At 43.4% G+C, this 22688-nt stretch overlaps 1 protein-coding gene across 2 annotated transcripts; it reads left to right on the forward strand.

Annotated features, from left to right (window-relative positions):
* The first annotated feature begins 6125 nt into the window (after positions 1–6125).
* Positions 6126–20960, forward strand: LOC140905720 (C-type lectin domain family 5 member A). Of its 2 annotated transcripts, XM_073329146.2 has the most exons (7): positions 6126–6312; positions 9021–9118; positions 11823–11891; positions 15685–15753; positions 15875–16011; positions 18307–18416; positions 19592–20960. In XM_073329146.2, exons 2-7 carry the CDS (start codon positions 9028–9030, stop codon positions 19704–19706), a joined length of 591 nt encoding a protein of 196 aa, XP_073185247.1. In that variant the 5' UTR covers positions 6126–6312; positions 9021–9027; the 3' UTR covers positions 19707–20960. The 2 variants fall into 2 exon arrangements, with proteins under 2 accessions (XP_073185247.1, XP_073185246.1); XM_073329145.2 differs by lacking the exon at positions 11823–11891.
* Positions 20961–22688: the final 1728 nt, after the last annotated feature.

A 22688-nucleotide genomic window follows, 5' to 3' on the forward strand; every position in this document is an offset into this window, starting at 1 on the left:
TGTTTTGGTATTAAGCAGTTGCCAACAAAGCTGCCTAGGTTCCCTCCTTCTACTGCAGGGAAAGGGTGCCACACAGAGAGCTCACAGAAAGGCTGGAAAGGTACAGCTGGAAGGGTAGCATTCACAAGGCCTTTTGAACAACACAGCTCTGGGCACACAGGCAAAACCCTTCAGCTCCCAGCAATTACCCATGCAAATCTCACATAATTTTCAGAAAATATGCGCATCCAGGGCCAAGCTTTTCAGAAGTGGGAGCCTACAGTTATGTGCCTAAGTCCATATTCAGGCACCCAAATAAGCAGGTACTCAGTGGCTTCTCCTGGAGTTGGTGGGAACAGCTGGGTGCTCAGAACTTTTGAAAATCAGGCCACGTATTTAAATGTCTGGCTATGAATTTATGATCTTATATTTAATCTCCAAGTTTTTAAAACTTTTGGCCAAAAACAATCTTGAAAATCCATAGCCACTGTCTCACAAGAAGCTGAGTGCATAAAATCAGATTTAGGCACACACATAGTGAATGAAATGAGTCTGGAATTTCGTAAGACTGAGACATGTCCCTGAAAGATCACTACAGAAGGAGAAAGGCAAAGATGTGACCATGTAATCAAGAGTCAATAACAGACTCTTTCCCTGATTTACATCCCTTAGATGCTAATTTATTAACTCTTACCTAAAATGAAACATCTGCCTCTTTCCACATAAGACCACTCTCCAGGTCCATCCGTCATGGGGCTGGAGATCATCAGTCACCTCAGAAACAGAAATGCAAAGATGTGTCTAGATGACTGAGAGTCAAGAAAAGAATCCTTGCCTGATTTGCATCCCTCTGAACTGCACCTGGCGCTTTAACAACAAACAAATGGAAAAACCGCTACTTTTTAAAAATCTGACAAAAGAATGTATTATGAATCTGAGAAGAAGATACCAGCAGGCCAGCTCTGTACAGAAGGTATTGTCTTCAGATCGACACTGGAGAACCAGTGAGAGACACTCCTCTGCAAATTTACCAGTCAGTAATTGCGCAACAGAGGGGTATTCTGAATCAGCACGAAGAGGAAGCAGAGGCAATCTAGAGGCCAAATTAGGTTTTATCTCAGTCAGCTGAGATAAAGTAGACATCAGTTTTGTGGGGAATAATCACAAGTAAATCACAGTTATTTGCTTTTGTGGGAACTACTACTTAGTTATTTATATTGTAAACTTCTGTAAATTAGCATTATCAACTGTTTATTAACTACTATTATCTTAACTAAACTCCCCTTAACATAATAATTCACATTTATGAAATACCAGAATTTTGAATTAGAAAATACAATACACTGGAACATAAACCCCACAGTTATAATTCCCTTTTCAGTTGCTCAGTTTTCAGCCTATATAAGCCCAGAGTTTGGAGAAAAAATTAGGATGTTTAGTTATAGCTTGAGCAATCCTCTTGTGCAAGCTTTGTTTATAGTTTTGAATTCCATCTTAAATAAAATGTGGATTCCATGATGCAATGTGTTGGCTTCTTGACTGAATAATTATCCCTCTGCTCCTTTTAGCTTACACTCTTTTACTCTCTGACAATCTCTATTTCTGTCACTTCATCTTGTATACTTTCAGATGCTATCCAGACTTTTTTTTTTTTTTTTTTTTTACACAGTCCTTGCTATGTTCTTACTTTCACTACAGCTCAGGTCCTCCTTATTTCTCAAGTATTTTTCTCTTTTATTAGAGTATACTTTTTATTACAGCTTATTTCCTTCACATTTTATTCTTGCTTTACTTTTTTCCACACAGTTTTCTAGAGATTTTTTCTAATAGTTTTTCAATTACTTAAGAGATTCTTTAGTTGTTTTTCCTTTTGTTTAACTGCGCTGTTCTTCCTTTGACTCTTCTTTTTCCTTATACCACTGTCTTTCCTCTTCCTATATTCTGTCCCCTTTGTAGCCATCCCTACTGTTCCTGTCTCTCCTGAACTGGAGTTGTCTTTTTCCCTTTCAGCTCTGTTCCTGGAGCCCCTCTGATGATGCAACTCACCCACCGGGGGACCCTATGCACTGGCTCCCCACTTACTGCATCCCTTCTTTTCTGGTGCCAGTTGCTGCCTCACTCACAACTGGACTCTCTCCCTTCCAGCACTGGGCAACCTCCCTCCAGATTCCACTAGCCATTTCTGCTGCTGCCTGTTTGGCCTGATCACAGCAGTGCTGGAGGGTGAAGCTGCCACCTGCTCTACCCAGCTGTTTTTTCTTTTCCCCCCCCCAAAAGCATTCCAGGCTCAAGTTCACCCCTCTTCTACTGCCCTGGAATCCTTGGAGTTCTCCTGATACCCCCTGGAGCTGCTTGTTTGGGCTCCCTTTTTTTAAAAAAACCCATGCTTAACACTCTGAGGCTGCTCCTGAGCAGCCAACTTGCACTGCTCCCATTGCTTTTTTGACCCAGCAGCCTCCAATACAGATGGGGCACTACAACTGTGATGCTCTTGTTAGAACCATGAAACTAACTGAAGTTAGCAGCATCTGTATCATCATTTTGGTCACTGAGGTTTGTCTGACTCAGGCTCACAAGGCTCAGGATGCAGGGCTCTTTCATTGCAGTGCAGAATTCTGGGCTCTGGCCAGAGCCCAAGTTCTGGGACCCTCTCACCCCACAGGGTCCTAGAGTCCAGGCTCTAGACCACACCCAGAAGTCTACACCACAATGAAACAGCCCTGCAACCTGAGACCTGTGAGCCCAGGCCAGCCATGGGTGTCTAGTTGCTATGTAGTGTGGCAAGATGGCCAATGTTAGTATGGTGGGTCCTACACTTTTCTTGGGAGGAAGGCTAAGACACCACTCTTTGCCCCTGCTCTTAGACCATCAAGGTACCCACTAGTGGCCCAGGAAGGTGACAGAGGAGGGAAGCAGGGGAAGAGTCTAGGTTTGCTCCTTACTCTGAACCCCAGCCCCTCTAAACCCCTGTGGGTTCTTACCCTCTTTCCCCTTGGATGGGGAACCCTTCAGTCCTTAGATGTTGGGGCAGGGTCTCCCTTACTTCAGTTTTCTGGTCTTTCAAATCTTACAACACACCTTCAAACTCCAGTCCTCTCTCTCCTTCTCCCCTGACTACCTGGAGCAGGGGGGTTTTATTGGGTTCCTGACTGGGCTTAATTGATTACAGGTGCTCCAATTAACCTGTAGCAACCCTCCCTAGTCTACAGGGAACCATGCCTTAATTAGCCTAGGGCTTATATATTTCCCAGTGACCACTCTACCACTGCTATCTGGCCCTTCTATATCACAGTAGACAGACCCTGAGTTCCTTACAGGGAATGTAAATGGATTCATGGTGGTGAATTTAATTGATTGGATCAAAAACAGAGAAGTCTTCTCCTGTAATTGATTCTGCCTTCAGATTTTGCCTGCAGTGTTTGTTATTCCTGGCAGCATCTATTTCATTTCCATTCCAGATACTGGTTCCAGGCCAGCTCAAGTGAAGATTACATTAATTGCAATCTGGATGTTTATATATCAGTCAAGTCTCTGGTTTACCATCTGGTTCAGCATCTTCTGCTACCTGAAGATCACCAGTTTCACCCATTTCCTCTTCCTCTGGCTAAGGTTGGTGCTGTGGCTGCTCCTGAGATCCCAGCTGGGGTCCTTGTTCTTCACAGTGCCATTATCTTGATGTGTTTATAACAGTTTTCTCCTCCACACAACTGAACATCTCACTGGAAATATCACTGGAAAAATAATGAGAAAATCATTGATATCTGTTTACTTTTTTTTCAGTAGTCTGAAATCTTTCTTCCTCTTTGTGATATTCCTGGTTTTAATCCTCTCTCTTTGGAGAAACATCAGGCACATGTAACATAGTATATCCAGCTTAAGCAACCCCAATACTGAGGTCCATGCCGGAGCTGTTAGAGCTCTGATCTCCTTCCTTATCTTCTATGTGTTATATTTTGTGGCTAGTGTTGTCTCAATGATAATGGTTGCTGTAGTCAAAATTCCAGTCAAAACTCCAGGATATGGATGATTTGTGAAATCGTGATGGACCTATATCTCTGTGGATGCTGTTGTTCTCACTCTCGTCAATCCCAAATTGAAAGAGGCATCAGTGAGACTTCTCCACTGGGCTAAGTGCTATCTGAGACAAGAGACTTGATAAACTTCATCACAAGACTCCCATGGAAAGAACTTTTCTCTAGAGCTAGTGGGGAAATGGAATTTCCAGTCCATGAGAAATAATTACAAAATTGTATTTATTTATCCTGTATATACTTAAAGACTGAATAAATTGGACCCCATGTGGCAAAATATTTTAATTTCCTTTGGACTGTTTTGAGTTTGTTTGAGGAGCCCTGAAGAAAGGGAAAGCAGAGGCAGGTGGCTGCAGATCAACCTTTGGCCATGAAGGGGTAGTCTGGTGGCGGCCAACCACACTACAAGTCTTGTTGCCATTTTTGTGTTTTACAATTACATTTTCCTATTTTTAAAAATGTTTTTCTTGCTTCTGTTGCTGTGTGAAAGAATCACAACAAATAAGAAACAGTGAAACTGACTGTAAACAAAGAGCAGTCAAATGCACAAAGTAAAGAAACTGGAGTGAAGGAAGGAAAAAAATGTTAATCTCTTTCAGTCATAGCAGCATTATTTGATAGAATAGAAACAATAATAGGTGAAAAAATCAGTCAGAATTGTGAATTTTGATTTGATAGTATCTCTAAAGTTATGGTTTGTTAAAAATCTAGATGCATAATTTCAAATTTACACATTTTCTTACAGAAGCTTCCAAATAAATCATCCAATCTTTCAAAGTGCTGAGCACTCAGCAGCTCCAACTGACCAAAACGGGTATGTCTCAGTGCTTAAAGTGTGCCAGGACTTGCCAGGGCTGATTCTAGGCGTGGCAGTTCATAGCCCCAGCACCTCTGGGTTTGCATCAGTTATGAAAGTGAAACAATTGCTTGAGCCCCAGCACCTCTTTCATTACAAATTAAGCACTTGAGTAGTATGTCTACACTGCAATTAAAAGCCCATGGCTGGCCTGTGCTAGCTGATTTCTCAGGTCTTGGGTTAAGGGGTTGTTTAATTGCTGTGTAGCTGTTCAGGCTCAGGCTGGAGCCAAGGCTCCAGGACCCTGAAAAATTCCCAATTAACTTTATTCTTTTGCCCTCTGTGGGTTGTTCCTTTGACTTTAAAGTCGGTTAGATTCATTTTTGAGTAATTCATTGTGATTTTTGCTTGACTATTGGTAACAGCAAAATTTATAAACTGTTATTGTCCCCTGTAGAACACGAGGGTTAACACATTCATTACTACAAGCTGTGGGCTTCTTAAAATATGAGAGGAAGGAAGGAGCCAGGGGTTAGAGCATTAGTCAGAGACCTGAGTTCAATTCCCTGCTCTGTCACAGGCTTCCTGTGTAAACTGTGGCAAGTCACTTTGGCTCAGATCCACAAAGGTATTTAGGCCCCTAACTTTCATTGATTTCAATGGAAGTTAGCAAGCTAAATAACTTTGTGGATTTGGGCATTAGCTTTGCTGCACCTTAGTTCCCCATCTGTAAAATGGGGATAATGGCACTTTCCTACCTCACATGGGTGTTATGAGGATAAATCCATTACAGATTGTGAGGTGCTCAGGCACTACAGTGACGGGGTATACACGTACCTTCGATAGAGCAACACACAAAGTGGCAGTGCCCTCCTGCTCAGCCCTCATTAGTTCCAGAGGTCCCTCAAGCCCTCCTTCCAAAGAGCAGTTTAAAAGAGAAACTTGGGGAATTTCCCTATAGACAAACAGCAGATAAGGTAAACGCTTACTTAGGCTAATCATGTGGCTGCTGATCTACAAAAGTTTTCAGCATCATTTTAAGTGTCCCATTAAACCTCTCAAGCTACCCTTTAGTCTGGGAGTGACAGGGAATGACCAGAAATGTTGAACCCCACATTTCTCTCTTAGTGTGGGCAGATATAAAGTATTGTGCTCTCTTCTCCTTGATTAAATCACTTGAGAAATTAAACCATCATTGTGTTGTCTCAGCTCTTTAGCTGTTGTGAAGGCATGATGTGTTTCCTAACCTCAAGCTATTTAGAAGAGCATCCATCCTGTGAAATGATACAAAAGAGGAAGCCTTTATAGACACTGATTCTCTTCTGAGAGACAGAGAGAGAGAGGCACATACACAAAAGGAACCACAGCGTGATTGCCAAGGAAGCCAAGAAATATAAAAAATTGTGATCAAGACCCAAAGGACACATACTGTTAATTTCTTTCCACAGCATCCATTCCAGACCGAGATATGATGGGAAAAGATTTTTGAACTATCCCCTCAGTGTGGTGAGCTCTTTCTGAGAAGTACTTCTGTTCCATTTTATTTGTGTAGCTTGCTTCCTGTAATTCTCCTGCCTTTTATGACTATAATGGTTTCCTGGGATTGCAAAGATTTCAGTGGGCTGGAATAAGCAAGATTCACAGTCTCTTAATTGTGAGAGACTCCAATTGGTGTTTCTAATTGAGGAGCATGGAGGGTATATATAGAACTGGGCGTAGGATACAAGTTTGTAGATGACCTGGGAGATGTGACTGCTCAGAATGGTGTGTGCTGCTGTCTTCATGGGGCTGAAGGGTCCAGAGTAAGGCAGGGGAGTGGCACTTTCTCCAACAGGCTGATTTTTAAAAAAACAAGGTTTGTTTTTTTTATTCCAATCCACTGAAAAAAAATGTTAAAGTTCTGGGTTTTTTAATGAAATATTCCCCATCACATACCATCTCCTTTCATCATTATATAGATGCTGTCTGCTTTTGCAAACTGTCCTGGAAGGATTCAGTCAATGAAAGTTAAGGGCCTAAATACTGTTGTGGATCTGAGCCTAAGTGACTTCCTCAGTTTACACAGGAAGCCTGTGACAGAGCAGGGAATTGAATCCAGGTCTCTTACTAGTGGTATCCCAGGTATAATAAATGTTTGGCTGCATTACATGATTAATATGCAAGAACTACCTTATTCAATTTAAAGGGATGTATGTTAGTTGCCCTAGTTATTGCATTGGAATCACACCTTTGTTAATACCCAGTGGAATTTATCTGTAGAGATTGTCATTGTGAATAGATTATCTACTTTATTGTACAGGTACTAAAATTTGAATAGACATTTTGAGCCAAATTCAGGTCTTGTGCAACTTCAGTGAAGTTCAGTTATGTTACATTACAGATTAATTTGGCACACTCTGATTAAATAATTTGTCTCTCTCTGTACCTAAATGTTACTTGAATATCTGAGCACCTACCAAGTATTTACAACAGGAATAACAAGAACAATCTCTCTCTCTCCCTTCCTTCCTAACCTGTGAGAGAAACAGCTTGATTAGTTTATTGGGGTGTGTAAAGAACTTTTTTTGGGGGGGGGGGTGAATGAAGTTGAAGGAGTTAGTTTTGCATTTAGGTCTGATTGAGGTGAGGCCATGGTTATATTTCTCATGGGAGTGAGTTTCATAGTTTTACACCCAGCTTTTGTGAAAGTCCTCTCTCCTGCATCCACAATCCTCCCCGTCTTAGTCAACAGTTTTATTGTTCCAGTGGAACGTAGCTGGTGAGGGAGGTCATAGTTGTGGAGGAAGATGTGCTCTGGGAGGTCTTTTCCAATCTAGGAATTTATTTCCTAAAATTTTCTACTGTTGCTAACCACTTGTTTCAGCTTCACCAGTGGAGGCAGTCATAGGAGTTTTACTGTAGGCAAGGTACCCACAGCTACTAACATTTAAACCACTGTCATCTAGACCTGCTGTGAGCAGGGTCAAATGGCACGGTGATGAAAATGCTAGCAACTGCCAGGAACCCTGTCTACTCTAGCAGTCCCACAATGGCTGTGACTGGTAGAGCTGAAACAGTGATAACACCAGTGGGAAATTTTAGAAAAAAAATCCTAATATAAGCACAGTCACAGGGACCTAGGGCTTGTCCCATTGAGGGCTATGAATATAAGGACAGAACATTGAACTGGACTCTGTAGTCAGTGGAGAGTACGGAGAACCAGTGTGATATGTTCATGCCAATCTGTGTTACTAAGCAGATGAGCAGCAGCATTCTGTGGGAGCTGGAGCTTTCTCACGTGGGCTGCTTCATTCCTCAATATAATGAGTTGCAATCATAAAGCCTGGAGGTTACAAATATGTAGATCACTGTGACCAGGTACATCTCATAGACTGAGACACAATCTTTTGGCCAGTTGCAGATTCAAATGAATACTGTTTTGGCCTCCGTGGCAATTTGCTCATTCAATAGACTAAAGTCTCAGTTTGTAGTGTTGTTGTAGCCATGTTGGTCCTAGGATACTGGAGAGACAAGGTGGGTGAGATAATATCTTTTATTGGACCAACTTCTGCTGGTGAGAGAGACAAGCTTATGAGCTGCACAGAGATCTTAAGAGTCTGAGGGCAGATACCATCAAGAGTGGAATTGTTAATACAGGAAGCAAATAGTTCACTCGAGATCTCCATTAAAATGTCAACTGATACCATTTATTAATTTACCAGGGTATGTCAGTTATTGCAGTTATTTCCAATTCTAAGTCCACCACCGTTGTTGGCAAGTGTTGGTTTTATAATGGTAACTGAAATTACTGTATGAGGTAATCGTTTTCAGAGAATCTAAATTCATCCATATTGGGGAGACCTGATTTCAGTTGTGATCCGTTCTGTTATTGCATACTACTTTTGCAATGTAGCTATACCTGCAGGTGCTGCCAACCTAATAATCAGTTGAATGTTAGAATCTTCTTCCAAGGACAGTAGTTTGTTAAACCAGACAGCAGTGACGCAGATAGCTTTAGTCTGACTGGAAGAAGGAATGAAGGGACTAACTGAAAATAAAACAAACTAGTACTTTACTAGTACAAACTTTACTAGTAAATGATGGCACCCATTCTATTTCATGACAAGCTGCCATAGATCCATGTGTGCTCAGATATCATTGAGATGAGTGCAGATCCCAGGAGGCAATGGAGAACACTTGCAAAGTGGTAAATGGTGTCATTTTAAACTTTTCAGGGCTAAAATGCAGAATAACATGAACTGGCAGCTGGTGATTCCTGGCTTGATCATCGTGGCCATTAAACTTGCAGGAACGTCCCTGTTCATGGTATATTGTGAGTATCAGTCAATATTTGTTATTTCTCAAGTGGAATTTACATTCTCTGGGATCTTGTAATTAAATCTCACTGCCTCAGGCAAGGCCCATGTAAATCCCACAGGGTGGCATTCAACAAGATTTTCCATACTACTGTTACTACCTTTGCCATCTCCAGGGTGGACAACTGTGCATTGGATTATGCTTGAAACCAACTCATATCCTTCAGCTAGTGCAGAACTTGGTTGCCTGTCTAAATGACAGACTGATGTGAACACATAATACCTGTGTTCTGTGCCTTACACTGGTTTCCCTTCCCCGCCCAGCTGCAATTCAAGATGTTGATGATTATCTATAAATTCATAAGTGGCCAGGGACTTCACTATCTTGGATATCTCTTCTTCCCATATACCTTTAAATGCTCTTGTTGACTATCTCTATGGTTGAACTCTAGGAAGGGAGGGATGTGGCATTTTAATGGCGGGCTCTGAGTCCTAGTACTAGTACTCTCTACCATTGCTTACATTCTGCTATTTTTAACACAGTGCAAGACACATCTGGCCAATCTGTCTTTTTAGCCTGCAAATGGGTTTTGCCAATGGTGTGAAGATGAGAGTAGCTGCTCTGTGGTGCTTGTGACGATATTTTGCAATTGGTATTGATTATTTACATCTTTATACCTACCTGGAGAGATTCCCAGACAAAAGACTTCGGTAAAATGGAGTTAAAGCCAAGAAAAAAATCCATAACTTACAGGAAAACATGTAAGATAACATCGTGGTTCTCAAAACCTAAACATTTAAGAGACAGAAAATTCAAGATAATATTAAACTTTTAAAAGTGTTTGAAAGTATGGGAATTGACAGTTAAGATAGGGTTTGGTATTGGTATTGCATAGGGCATAGAGACCACACTCAGGGATCGGGGCCCATTGTGCTAGGTAGTGTCAAACATACAGCAAAAAAGAGCCTTCCCCTAAGAGCTAGCAACCTAAGTACAAGACAAGAGATAGCAGGTGGCTACAACCAATATATGGGGAGGGGGAGCACAAGGCAACAGCGAGATGTCTCTCACCCATGTGAGCTGCATTGGTCCATACAGTGGCTGGTGTGTAAATTGGCTTATTAGCTGAGGTGCAGACTGTCTGCTGTATATGTTTGTATTTCATAATAACTAAATCCTGTCTTATAGTCAAAGGAAGAAGTTTGCTGGAAGGTGCATCTTCCTACCTCAGAGAAGAGAGAACCATCAGTTTCTTTGCTTATACAACTCATACACAAAACACACCCTGACCTATACAGAGGAGATCACCATTTACAAATAATATATCCATATAGTGTGAGGGCTGCCCTCTTGGATGACACATTTGAACTGAACCAGGGACCTCCATTATTAAAAGCACAAGCTGCTACCGCTTGAACTAAAAACTCAACTTCCTGTAGCTGGTGGCTGTAACACTCACATCCTTTATGGATTAGTCCACAGGGGTTCCTGTAACACACACTGACCAGTGGGTTACAAAAGTGCTTCCCAATGTTGTTTGATATGTGTGTTATACATCAATATGTATATATATGTTTGTCATGTGTATTTCCCCCATTTGTATGTATTCTACAAAAATTCTTTCTATGATATTACTTCCCTATAGGCCAAATTGACAAATTACACCCCCACCAACTCCACTGAGACACAGTTAATGCATAAATGGAAAGAAAGGGGGATGGTTGGCTCAGAAGTGACTAATCTGGCAGGCACATATTCACTTTGTTGCACAACACTGCCACAGCCAGTTTCCTATTTTACTATGAACTGACAATTTCCTAAGGGGTCTATAGCTACCAAAGGAAATGGTTTATGTATGTTTACGGCAAGTGGGAGAGAAAGAAAAGACTGGAGTTTGCAAGCATCTCCATCTAAACCAGTAGAGATGCTCAGTGAATGGCCATCATGTGCTGTGTGCTGATGAACAGGTTCCACTGCCAATGGGAATCCAGTTGTATGGCATGTTTAGAGAACTATAATTATCCCCAAATCTACATGCACCCCCAAGTACGGATTAGGTCTGCCCTTTCCTCAAAGCCATTCACGGTTGCTTCCATGATTGTGATGTGAAGTTCATGCTTTGTGGAAACTAGAGCATGTGGGACAGGAGCTGAGCCACACATCTTGTAACAGAAAAGCATGATAGCTGGGCAGTCAGCCTTAACATGCACCTTTGTCTGTGCCTGTTCTTTTTCTTAATTTTACTATCTGTGCCTCTCATTGTGCTGAGTTTGCATCTGAACCCATGATTCTTTTGCCTGTATATGTGCCTGCATCACTTCCTATGCTCATAACTCCACCTAAACTTGTTGTCTGTATCTCTGCTTGTGTCCTTGACCTCTTCCCGCTCTCTTTTTGCCTAAATCTCTGCTTGGGTCTGATCATTTATCGCTCAATGCTATTTGTTAGAATGTCAGAGGTGCATTACTTCCTCCCCTGAACGCTATATTTTCCCACTGTATTATTTGCCATCCTAAGGCTAAGGGCATGCTCCAGTGTCTTGGGAATGGGAGGCAGTGACAAACTCTTGCTGAGATCCTTGGGGTTCCCAAATGCAATATTAATAATAATAAAGTAAAACAAGAAATGGACAGCCATCCAACAAGTTATCACCACAGGTGCACTTTATATTGAGTATTACAAATCATCTCCCAGAGACCAACAGCTGGGCTTGTGTTCAGTTCCACAGATCTTCCCAACTCTGGGTTTTCAGAGGATACTCAATTCCACAACTGAGGGGAACAGAACAGGTAATGTCCAGGCAGTGAGTTTCTGGGATTTGCTGTGAAATTCTCTGGGGGCAAAAGGGAATTTTGGTTTATGTTCCTGATTCCCCATCACTGATGTCCATTTCTGCAAAGTACCCTATTGGCTGGGATATTTGCCCAGAGAGATACTAATATTTGTGTTTGTGTCCCAGCTGGGGCAGGGGCTGCAGAGGTGGGATTGTCCCTCACTCATCATGGTGGATGGGAAATGGTTAGCAGCATCCACCTGGGATACAAGGTCTTTTCCTGTCTGCCCCTGTGACCTGAACCTTGTTTGCTATAGGTATACCTGTGCTTTTTATGCCTGGATTTGTGTTTGTGCTTTCCTTGGAGCCCTTCCCTGCACTTCTGGCCTATGATTATGCCATTGGTCCAAAGAAGTGACAGTCTTCTGGCCATTCACTATTTTTTGCAGGTCAGGGTTCAATGAGGAGCCCTCTGCTGCCATTCCCAATAATCCCAGCAACCATAATAATGAAATAAAACCTGTCCTTGCTTTGGTTATCTCCAGAGCTTCCTAACCTTTAATTTCTGGCATGTGTGTGTGTGTTCGGGGACTTGGGGAAAATGATGGGCGCAGCAAAGAGGGAAATCTCAGCCTTTTTAATTTTGCATTGTAGACCAGGAAGCTCACTGTGACAGGTTGGATCACAGCAACCCCCTTGGGAACTGCCACCTGATGTGCTGAGACTACCTATGAACCTGTTTTCCCTGTCAGCTGGGGACTTCAGGGCCCTGCCTGGTTGTGCCAGACATGCTAGCCTGCTACAAACACATCTGAACCTCATCCCCCACAAGCTGCAGGCTTAACTGAAAACAGCTTACGAAGTGTTCCTGTCTCCAACACTCAAATACCCAACTCTCAATGGGGTCCAAACCCCAAATAAATCTGTTTTACCCTGTATAAAGCTTATACAGGGTAAATTCATAAATTGTTTGCCCTCTATAACACTGATAGAGTGATATGCACAACTGTTTCCCCCCATCCCCCAAGTATTAATACATACTCTGGGTTAATTAATAAGTAAAAAGTGATTTTATTAAATACAAAAAGTAGGATTTAGGTGGTTCTAAGTAATAACAGACAGAACAAAGTGAATTACCAAGCAAAATAAAATAAAATATGCAAATCTAAGCTTAATACAGTAAGAAAGTGATTACAGATGAAATCTCACCCTCAGAGATGTTCCAGTAAGCTTCTTTTACACACTAGTCTCCTTCTAGTCTGGGTCCAGCAACCACTCACACCCCTGTGGTTACTGTCCTTTGTTCCAGTTTCTTTGGTGGTGCAGAGGCTAACTCTTGAGCCAGCTGAAGACAAAATGGAGGGGTCTCCCAGGACTTTATATAGTTTCTCTCTTCTGGGTGGAAACCCCCCTCTCCCCTTGTGTAGAATTACAGCTACAAAATGAAGTTTTGGAGTCACATGGGCAAGTCACATGTCCATGCATGACTCAGAACTTTACAGGCCAAGCTGCACAGCCAGGAAAGCTCAGATGTGAATTGGCTTCTATCAAGGTCTGTTGTCAGCTTAAGTGTTTCTTGTTTGGGCACTTACTGAGAATAGTCTTTTCTCAAGAAGCTGACCAAATGCTTCACTAAGGCTACTTAAAATCAAACAAGTACACAACCAATATTCATAACTTTGAATACAAAAATGATACATGCATACCAATAGGATGAATACACACAGAAGAACATAACCTTTGCAAAGATATGTTACATGGCATATCTGGCATAAAATATACAGTTATGTCACATTTACATTCTTAAGCATATTTCTATGAAGCATTAAGGGGTGCAACGTCACACTCAACTCCTTCAATTCCTTTCTTTCTGGACTTCCTGATCCCCATCACAATCCACCTCCAGACTAGAGCATCTAGACCACTGTTGAAGGAAAATCTTTTTCCTCACCCACCATGCAGACCATGTCCCTCCCCTCTCTGAATTCCTCCACCTTTCATCCTCTTACCTTCCATAGCAAAACATGCTTCTCATCCTCCCCTTCTAGGCCCTGCACAGCTATGCCCTCATCATCTACCATTCTTCCCCTTGCTCCCTTGGATCCATCGAAGAATCCAACCTCACCGCTAACATCATCTTTTCTCAGGCTTTTCTTTTGCCCTCCACCCAGGCTGGCTTAGGATGCTGAACATGTCCTGACCTGTTTTGTAAATGATCTGTCTTTTTGCTTGTCTGGATATAACTTTTAATGTGGTTGTGTTCAGCCGGGCCAAAACTGACCCTTTACCAGACAGGTGATGAGGTTAGAGAGGTCTGTGTAAGGGAAGACACAGGCTGGGGATGGTCTCCAGGCATGGGGCAGTTTTTTACTGGAAAGAAGACACAGTATTTTGGCCACCCATGCCTGGGGAGCATTCCCTGTCCCAGAGTGCCAGCACCTGCAGTGCAAACAGTAGTCCCCTTCATGGCTGCTTGGTCCAGGCCAGGACTTAAGGTGAGCCTGCTCAGCCCAGGCTGTGTTAGCCAATCCATCCGGAAGCAATAGGGTCACAGGCTCTATTTGTGTCCCAGCAGCTCCAACAAAGAAACCCCTTTATATTCATTACAGCTAAGCCCTGTCTCTTCTCTGCAGTGGGGGACACTACATCACAGTCACCTACCTTCTTGTCTTTCAAATCGTTCCTCAAAACTCACTTCTTCCCTGAAACACACTAGCCCACATCAGTAAAATGCTCTCATCCACCCCATAATTAACAAATAAACAAAACCCCACCAAGACAGAACCTTCCTGTGGATCTCCCAGTGCCTGTGTTGTGCTGCCCATCTGTTCAGGTCACAAGATTTCCAGGACAAGAATGGTCTCTCCTGACATGTCTCATAGGGCAGTGTTTTTCAAAGTTTGGGTCATGACCCAGTACTGGGTCGCTGCATGTAAGGAACTGTCGCTCTGGTCAGCACTGCCGACCGGGACGTTAAAAGTCCCATCGGCGGTGCTGCCCAGCTAAGGCAGGCTAGTGCCTACCTGTTCCAACACCTGTTCCAAGACCCTGGAAATGGCCAGCAGTGGGTCTGGCTTCTAGGGAGGAGGGCCACAGGGCTCCACGCACTTCCCCCACCCCAAGCACCGGCTCCGCACACCCATTGGCCAGGAACCAGCCAATGGGAGCTCGGGGGACGGTGCCTGCGGGCGAGAGCTGTGCAGAGTCGCTTGCACACCTCCACCTAGGAGCTGGACCTGTTGCTGGCCACTTCCGGGGTGCAGCCTCTACCCCCGGGGTGCAGCCTCTACCCGCGGGCTGCGCCACTGACCGGGAGCTGCCAGAGGTAAGTCTTCACCCCAACCCCATGCCCCAATCCCCTGCCCCAGCCCTGAGCCTCCCCAAACCTAGAACCCCTTCCTTCACCTCAAACCCTTCATCCCCAGCCTCACCCCAGAGCTTGCACCCCCAGCCCAGAGCCCTGAAACCCTCCCACACCCCAATCCCCTGCCCCAGCCCAGAGCCCCCTCCCACACCCTGAACTCCTCATTCCTGGCCCCAAACCACAGCCCTCACCCTCTCACCTCAACCCCCTGCCCCAGCCCTGAGCCCCTCCCACACCCCAAACCCCTCATCCCCAGCTCCAGTGGGTCATGGGAATCAACTATTTTCTTCAACTGGGTCCCCAGAAAAAAAGTTTGAAAACCACTGTCATAGGGCATCTTGCACTTTATAAATCAAGAAGAGCAAATGCTGACCAAGCATTTATTGCCAAGTATGTTTTCATAGCATTAAAGATATCAGAGACTAAAAACTAGGTTTGTGTTCAGTTTCACAGATTTTCTCCACTGATGACTCACCAGAGAACTCTAAGTCTTCAACCAGCGGGGGAAGAACAGGTAAGATCAGTGCAGTGAGAGTCTGATGTTTGCTGTAAAATGTGATTGGGAGAGAAGAGTTCTTTTCCTGCCAATTACATATTGGTATTTCCCTCTTTCTTTGTGTGTGCCCTTCCTACAGACTGCCCGATCCGGTGGACATTTCAAAGGGGGAAATGCTACTTCTTTTCTGTTCAAGAAAAGACTTGGAATGCCAGTCAAAGAGCATGTTCTGAAGCAAACTCTAGTTTAGTGATAATCAACAGCAAAGAGGAACTGGTGAGAGCTATTGTAGAAAGAGCGTATAATCCTGTGGGAAATGAATCATGGACTCTGCTTCAAAGAGCTTCCCAGCCTGTCTTCTCCATCTCTGAGTTCCCCATGCAAGTTTCCTATCTGCACTCTTCCAAGTTCTCCCCTTCCCTCCTTAGCTACACCCTACCTTAGTACCAACGCAGGGGTTCAGCTTTCTTTGTGCAGGCCCAGATGCATTACCTGCTTCTCTGCTACCTAATTAAAGACACCCTGTTAGGATATATTTCAGAGTAACAGCCGTGTTAGTCTGTATTCGCAAAAAGAAAAGGAGTATTTGTGGCACCTTAGAGACTAACCAATTTATTAGAGCATAAGCTTTCGTGAGCTACAGCTCACTTCCTCAGATGCATATCGTGGAAACTGCAGCAGGCTTTATATATACACAGAGAATATGAAACAATACCTCCTCCCACCCCACTGTGCTGCTGGTAATAGCTTATCTAGTAAGCTTATCTAGTAAGCTATCTAATAAGCTATTACCAGCAGGACAGTGGGGTGGGAGGAGGTATTGTTTCATATTCTCTGTGTATATATAAAGCCTGCTGCAGTTTCCACGATATGCATCTGAGGAAGTGAGCTGTAGCTCACGAAAGCTTATGCTCTAATAAATTGGTTAGTCTCTAAGGTGCCACAAGTACTCCTTTTCTGTTAGGATATAGATATTCAGGCCTGTCGGTAAAGGGCTGTACTCGAAGAATTTAGGTGTAGTCTTATCACTTGGCTAGTTATAGAGGTATAAAAGAAAGAATCAAAATCACTGTCTGCCGGTGTAAGGTCCTTCTCTTACTGTGACAGTCTGAGGCCCTGTTCTTAGGCTAAGGCCTTTGGCTAAGCAGCAGAGGCAGCCATAAGCTGGGAAGTGACCGGTCACATCCTCACATTCCAAACTAGTCACATTGAAAGAAGGTGCTATTGGGCTGTTAGGAATACAATCCTGTCCTGATAGTGCCTATCACCTCCAGAGAAAGGGAAGTGCCTAGAAAATGTAAAAGGAAACTTAGTTTGATAGCATCCTGTCTTGCAAGAACTCACTTATCACTAGCTGAGATGTGAAATCCTCACTTCTGTATTGTTTTGTCATTATAGTTCCTACTTTGCTATTGTTTGTCTGTATAATCTCTGTCTGGTTCTGTGATTGTTCCTGTCTGCTGTATAATTAATTTTGCTGGGTGTAAACTAATTAAGGTGGTGGGATATAATTGGTTACATAATCATGTTACAATACGTTAAGATTGGTTAGTTAAATTTCAGGAAAATGATTGGTTAAGGTATAGCTAAGCAGAACTCAAGTTTTACTATATAGTCGGCAGTCAATCAGGGAGTGTGTGGGTGTGTGGGTGGGTGTCGGGAGGGGAAATGGGAACAGGGAATGGGGGTGGGGAAATTGGAATCATGTTTTGCTAAAGGGGGAAATGGGAACAGGGAATGGGGGTAAGGAAATTGGAATCATGTTTTGCTAAGGGCAGGAATGGGAACAGGGACACAGGTGTAAAGCTCTGTGGTGTCAGAGCTGGGAAGGGGGACACTAAGGAAGGAAACTGGAATCATGCTTGCTGGAAGTTCACCCCAATAAACATTGAATTGTTTGCACCTTCGGACTTCGGGTATTGTTGCTCTCTGTTCATGCGAGAAGGACCAGGGAAGGAAGTGGGTGAAGGAATAAGCCCCCTAACACACCCACTCCAGGATTTATGATGCACTACAATGCACAGTTGGCTAGCATGACTACGTGATTTTAATAAGCATGCAGAGAGGCAGGGCCCAGCAATACAACAGCCAGGCCCCCTGTGTCTAAGGTAAGAAGAGCATGGCAACATCACCAGATGTCAAAGTACTTGGCAGGGAGCTGGAGTGGGGAGAGACTGGGGAGAGGCATAAAGCCACAGGTGGGCATTCTGAAATGTGGCCAGATAGCCCACAATGGAAATATGCTGTAATATGCACCTTTCATTTCATAGGGTCCTTTTATGAGACATTGGCAAATCTGTTAGACAAAGCCCTGTGAGAGCATTGTCCTACAGAGAGTTTCCAATGGGGGATGGGATCTAATAGGCTTTGTGCTGGGTTTGCAGCAGGCTACTGGGGATCCCTTGGTCATGTTTGGTTTGTCTAGACTAGGAAAACAGTTTTTGGCTAGGACAATCTGGACAAACCCAAGCAAATCGCCCCTAGTGGCACCCCAAATAGATGCTAATGCTATTGAATTGTCTCTGGCCACAGGTGAGAATTCTCAGAACTCACTGTATGCTTCCTTTGCAGGAGTTCCTCCATAATAACACAAAAGCTGAAGATCACTTCATTGGATTGTCAATCAGAGGCGCTGAAGGTAGATGGAAATGGATTGACAACACAGAGTTTAACACAGACATGTACGTTTATTCCTTATTATACCTCCAAGTGTCAATTATTTCCTCTGAGGTATCTGCCACAGGTATACTGTGGAGAAAGGGACAGAACACAGGCTAGGATTTTCCTGTGCCTACAAAAGGGAAGAATAACACAGGCAAAATTGATGCTAAGGTTAAAAAGCTACTCCTTGGGGCATTCTGCTCCAAAAATTAAAAATTCTGTGCACGATATTTTAAAATTCTGCAAATATTATGTGTCAAAATAACACTATATAATCATGCCAGTTTTAATTATTTTGGTAATTTATTTCAAAATACTGTCAGCAGGTATGTCTGTAACAATACAGACACACACACAAAATCCCCAAGGAGTAGAGTTAAAGAAACCTATATGACAACCCAATTCCTGTTTCTCTGCCCCCTTCCCCCACCCCCAGTGTCCAGCTGCGGGGCCAGAAACCCACAACCCCTCTCCCACAGAGCCCAGCCACGGGGCCTCCCCCCTGCCAATACACCTGAACCCCTTCTCCCCCAGAACCCACCTACGGGGTACCCCCGTTCCAGATACCCGCATTCTCTCCCCCCAGAGCCCAGCCATAGGGCCCCCACTTACCCAGATACTCACATGCCCGCCTCTCCACCAGCCACAGCTCCAACCCTGGCCCTGACTGTATCCCTGCTCCCAGCCACCGCCACAGCTCTGGCCCTGACTTCAGCCCTGCTCCTGGCCCTGGCCGTGGCCCCAGTTGCAGCTCTGGCTAGGCCCTGCTCCTGGCCACAACTCTGGCTGTGACCCTGGCCGTGACTCCTAGGGAGTGTGGACAGATTTTTCCATTACCCGGGGGAAGGGGGGGGGAGAGGGGGGAGAGGGAAGGGGAACAGAAAAAAATTGGGGACCACTGGTCTAGAGAGTGAGAATCTCCCAGGCTATCCTATAGAACTGGATAAAGAACTCACTGTATTTGTGTGTGCATCAGAGGGAGATTTGGATAGTAAACTGAGGAGTGTGTGTGTGTGAGAAATGTGGAGATTGAAGGAGGTGTCAATATGAAGTGGCTTCCATCACTCATCAGGAATCTTCTGACTAGAAGGTGAAATACCTTAGTCTATCCTTGGGTTTATTGCATGAACTTTGGATAAATCTGAATAATAGGAATGAATACCCTGATTCTCATCTCTTTCTCTTCTCCACACAGATTTATTATAGGTTTGAATAGTGACACCTCTGATTGTGCTGTAATCGGATTAACTGTCGTGGGTACTATATCTTGTTCTGTACCAAACCGTTGGATCTGTGAAAAGAAAGCATAACAGCTCCTGTGGACAGAGGAAGACTCTGGGGCTGGCACACAGAGGCTAACTGGAACTTGGGTGGCATGGTTTAGTGGTTAGAGCAAGTCACTTGGAGTCAGGAGACAGGTTTTCTTCTATACTGTATTGGCTGAAAGGCCTTGGGATAGTTACTTTGGCTTTTTGTGCCTCAGTTTTCCCATCTGTAGACAAAGAATAATAGTATCCACTTTTGTAAAGTATATCCTCAGATGACATGCACTATGGTGGTGCCACGTACTGATGTTAATGCCCATATAATGCTGTATTCACACAAACTACCGTAAACTTGCATAGAGGCTAATTCTCTCTCTTATGCACACATGCAGCCAGGGACAAACTTACCATTGACATAAGAATTCTTGAATTAAAATAAGCATGACAGATAAAATTGGAGGCTGAAGAAGATAAAAGTGGTGTTGGAAATGACAATGGTTAAAAACACTGTTACGAAGCAAGATGTGGGGGCAGACCAAGATCTGTGCACCTGGAAGACCCTGTTCAAACCAAGAACATTAGAATTCTTGGAACTCTTGAGAACAGCACAATTTTTCTGGAAGCCCTTGTTAAAAGCAATATAGCAGCTCAGCTATATTTAGCATTTTGGTAGAGCTTGATGGGCCTGATTCTGTGCTCACTTTCACAGGAATAACTTCAAAAATGTCTATGGAGTTACACCAGTTCAAAATCAACCTGGCACCAGGAGTGAAACCTTGACCCCACTGAGTCAATAGCAAAACTCTCACTGACTTCAACAGGGTGAGGATTTCACCCCTAATCATGTGAGAAATGCAGAAACATTAGCTAATTAAAGAGAACAAAAAGAAAAGGAGTACTTGTGGCACCTTAGAGACTAACCAATTTATTTGAGCATAAGCTTTCGTGAGCTACAGCTCACTTCAGTTTCCTGTAGGTTGAACACTGTTGTTACTGGCCACCGCAATGAAATACATGGAAGGTACACTACAAAGGGAAATACAATGCTTGTCACACTTCCTGTGATGTGTAAAACAGAAGATTTTTAATAGCAGCAGCTGTGGTGGGGAGCTAAGATCCTATTATAGATGGCACGAACTGTTAACATTTCTGGACTTAAGCCTGGTGATGCAACAGGGAAGTCAATGGATATTGTAAAAAAAATATGCAGTGTTGTTACAGACGTGTCAGTCTAAGGCTATTAGAGAGACAATGTGGGTGAGATAATATCTTCTTTTATTGGACCAACTTCTGTTGGTGAGTGAGACAAGCTTTTGAGCTTAAATAGAGCTCTTCCTCAGATTACCTGAAGAAGAGCTCTGTTTAAGCTTGAAAACTTGTATCTCTCACCAACAGACATTGGTCCACTAAAAGATATTACCTCATTGTAAAGAAGAGTTTCTTTGACAGAGCATTTCCATCTCAGTCTATTGCAGGCAAAACTCTGAAAAATTTATCCTGAAATAAACCACTTTGTTTTGAGGGTAAATTTAGCAGTGCAACTGCTGGAGATTATCACTGAGGAGACTGTGAGGTGAACGCTCCCAATCCATACTTTTGGAGAACTAAACCATACTTATATTCAAGACTACCCTAAAAAGCTACCCTCTCTTTTAAGGGATGACATCAAACTATTCCTCAGTTGTACTAAGTACAGCTCAGCTCCACTTCTATTAAAAGACCCCCTCAATTAAGCAACCAAATGTCAATCCCTTCAGTGGTTACTTAAAACAGGTTTCACTATATATTTCATATATCCAGATTCTTGGTAGAGTGACCAGACAGCAAATGTGAAAAATCTGGATGGGGGTGGGGGAGTAATAGGAGCCTATATAAGAAAAAGACCTAAAAATTGGGACTGTCTCTATAAAATTGGGACATCTGGTCACCCTAATTCTTGGTCCAGTTTGTGCTGAAGATAGAGCCCTTACCGGGTTTCATCACCACTATATTGACCCATTATCCTGAAGGATTGCTAACTGAAATTTGAGATTTGCCTTTTATTGTAATGTAAGTATAAGGTTACCAATAAGAGTGCTGTTGTCTTGCTATGCTTTTAGATTATTTGATTTATACTGTATCTTCAATTGTATCTAATCTAATCCATTCTATTTATATCACATGCATAGCCACAGTATGTAACCATCTATTGTCATCTACAAATAGCAGGTGGATTTTCTGCAATATTCTGAAATCCTCAGTCTCCTCTGTTTTCCCTTTTTTATTGTGATCCCACATGTATTAGTGGTTGATTGGAACACCTGAAGCCAATCAGGGGCTGGCTGAAACTAGTTAAAAGCCTCCCAGTTAGTCAGGTGGGTGTGCATGTCAGGAGCTGTGGGAGGAATTTGTGCTGTTGGAGAGACTGAGCAGTACACACCATATCAGGCACAAGGAAGGAGGCCCTGAGGTAAGGGTGAAGTGGAGCTTGAGGAAGGTGGGGGCTGCTGTGGGGAAGTAGTCCAGGGAATTGTACGTGTCATGTTTCTAAAAGGTCAGTGACCATAGCTGATACTATTAGGGTCCCTGGGATGGAGCCTGGAGTAGAGGGCGGGCCTGGGCTCCCCCCGCTTTGTCCTCCCCTCCCAAATTTATCACTGAGACTGGGAGACAACAGAGACTGTGCAAGGGAGGATAGCTTCTCCTCACCTCCCTTGCTGGCTTATGATGAAAATGGCTCAGTAGACTGTGACCCTTGTCTCTAGAGAGAGATGGGTTACATGGAGGGTCACAGTGAGCCTCTGAGGCTAGTAAAATCCGCTAGGAAATGCGGGACCCACAGAGACAAGGACAGAGCTTTGTCACAATACATATATGAAGCTTAATACTGAAGAAACCACAATCAATGACTGTATGAAAAATATGGCTTTTATGAATTTACAATATTAAAAACAATGTTTATCTTTAAAATGCTGTGTTCATGAGCATGTCTTCCTGTCACCCACTCTGAATGCCTCATCTGGCAGTGTTGCCTGGGACTTTCCTCTG

Source organism: Lepidochelys kempii, chromosome 1 (assembly GCF_965140285.1).
Source record: "Lepidochelys kempii isolate rLepKem1 chromosome 1, rLepKem1.hap1, whole genome shotgun sequence".
NCBI classification, from domain to species: domain Eukaryota; kingdom Metazoa; phylum Chordata; order Testudines; family Cheloniidae; genus Lepidochelys; species Lepidochelys kempii.

Bases quoted from the DNA above. Each gene is read 5' to 3' on its own strand.
- LOC140905720 (XM_073329146.2), top strand. From the start codon at position 9,028: ATGCAGAATAACATGAACTGGCAGCTGGTGATTCCTGGCTTGATCATC. The intron at 11,892-15,684 runs GTAATGTCCAGG...GTTTGTGTTCAG, and splicing joins AACTGAGGGGAACAGAACAG to TTTCACAGATTTTCTCCACT. The intron at 16,012-18,306 runs GTGAGAGCTATT...CTTCCTTTGCAG, and splicing joins TCAACAGCAAAGAGGAACTG to GAGTTCCTCCATAATAACAC.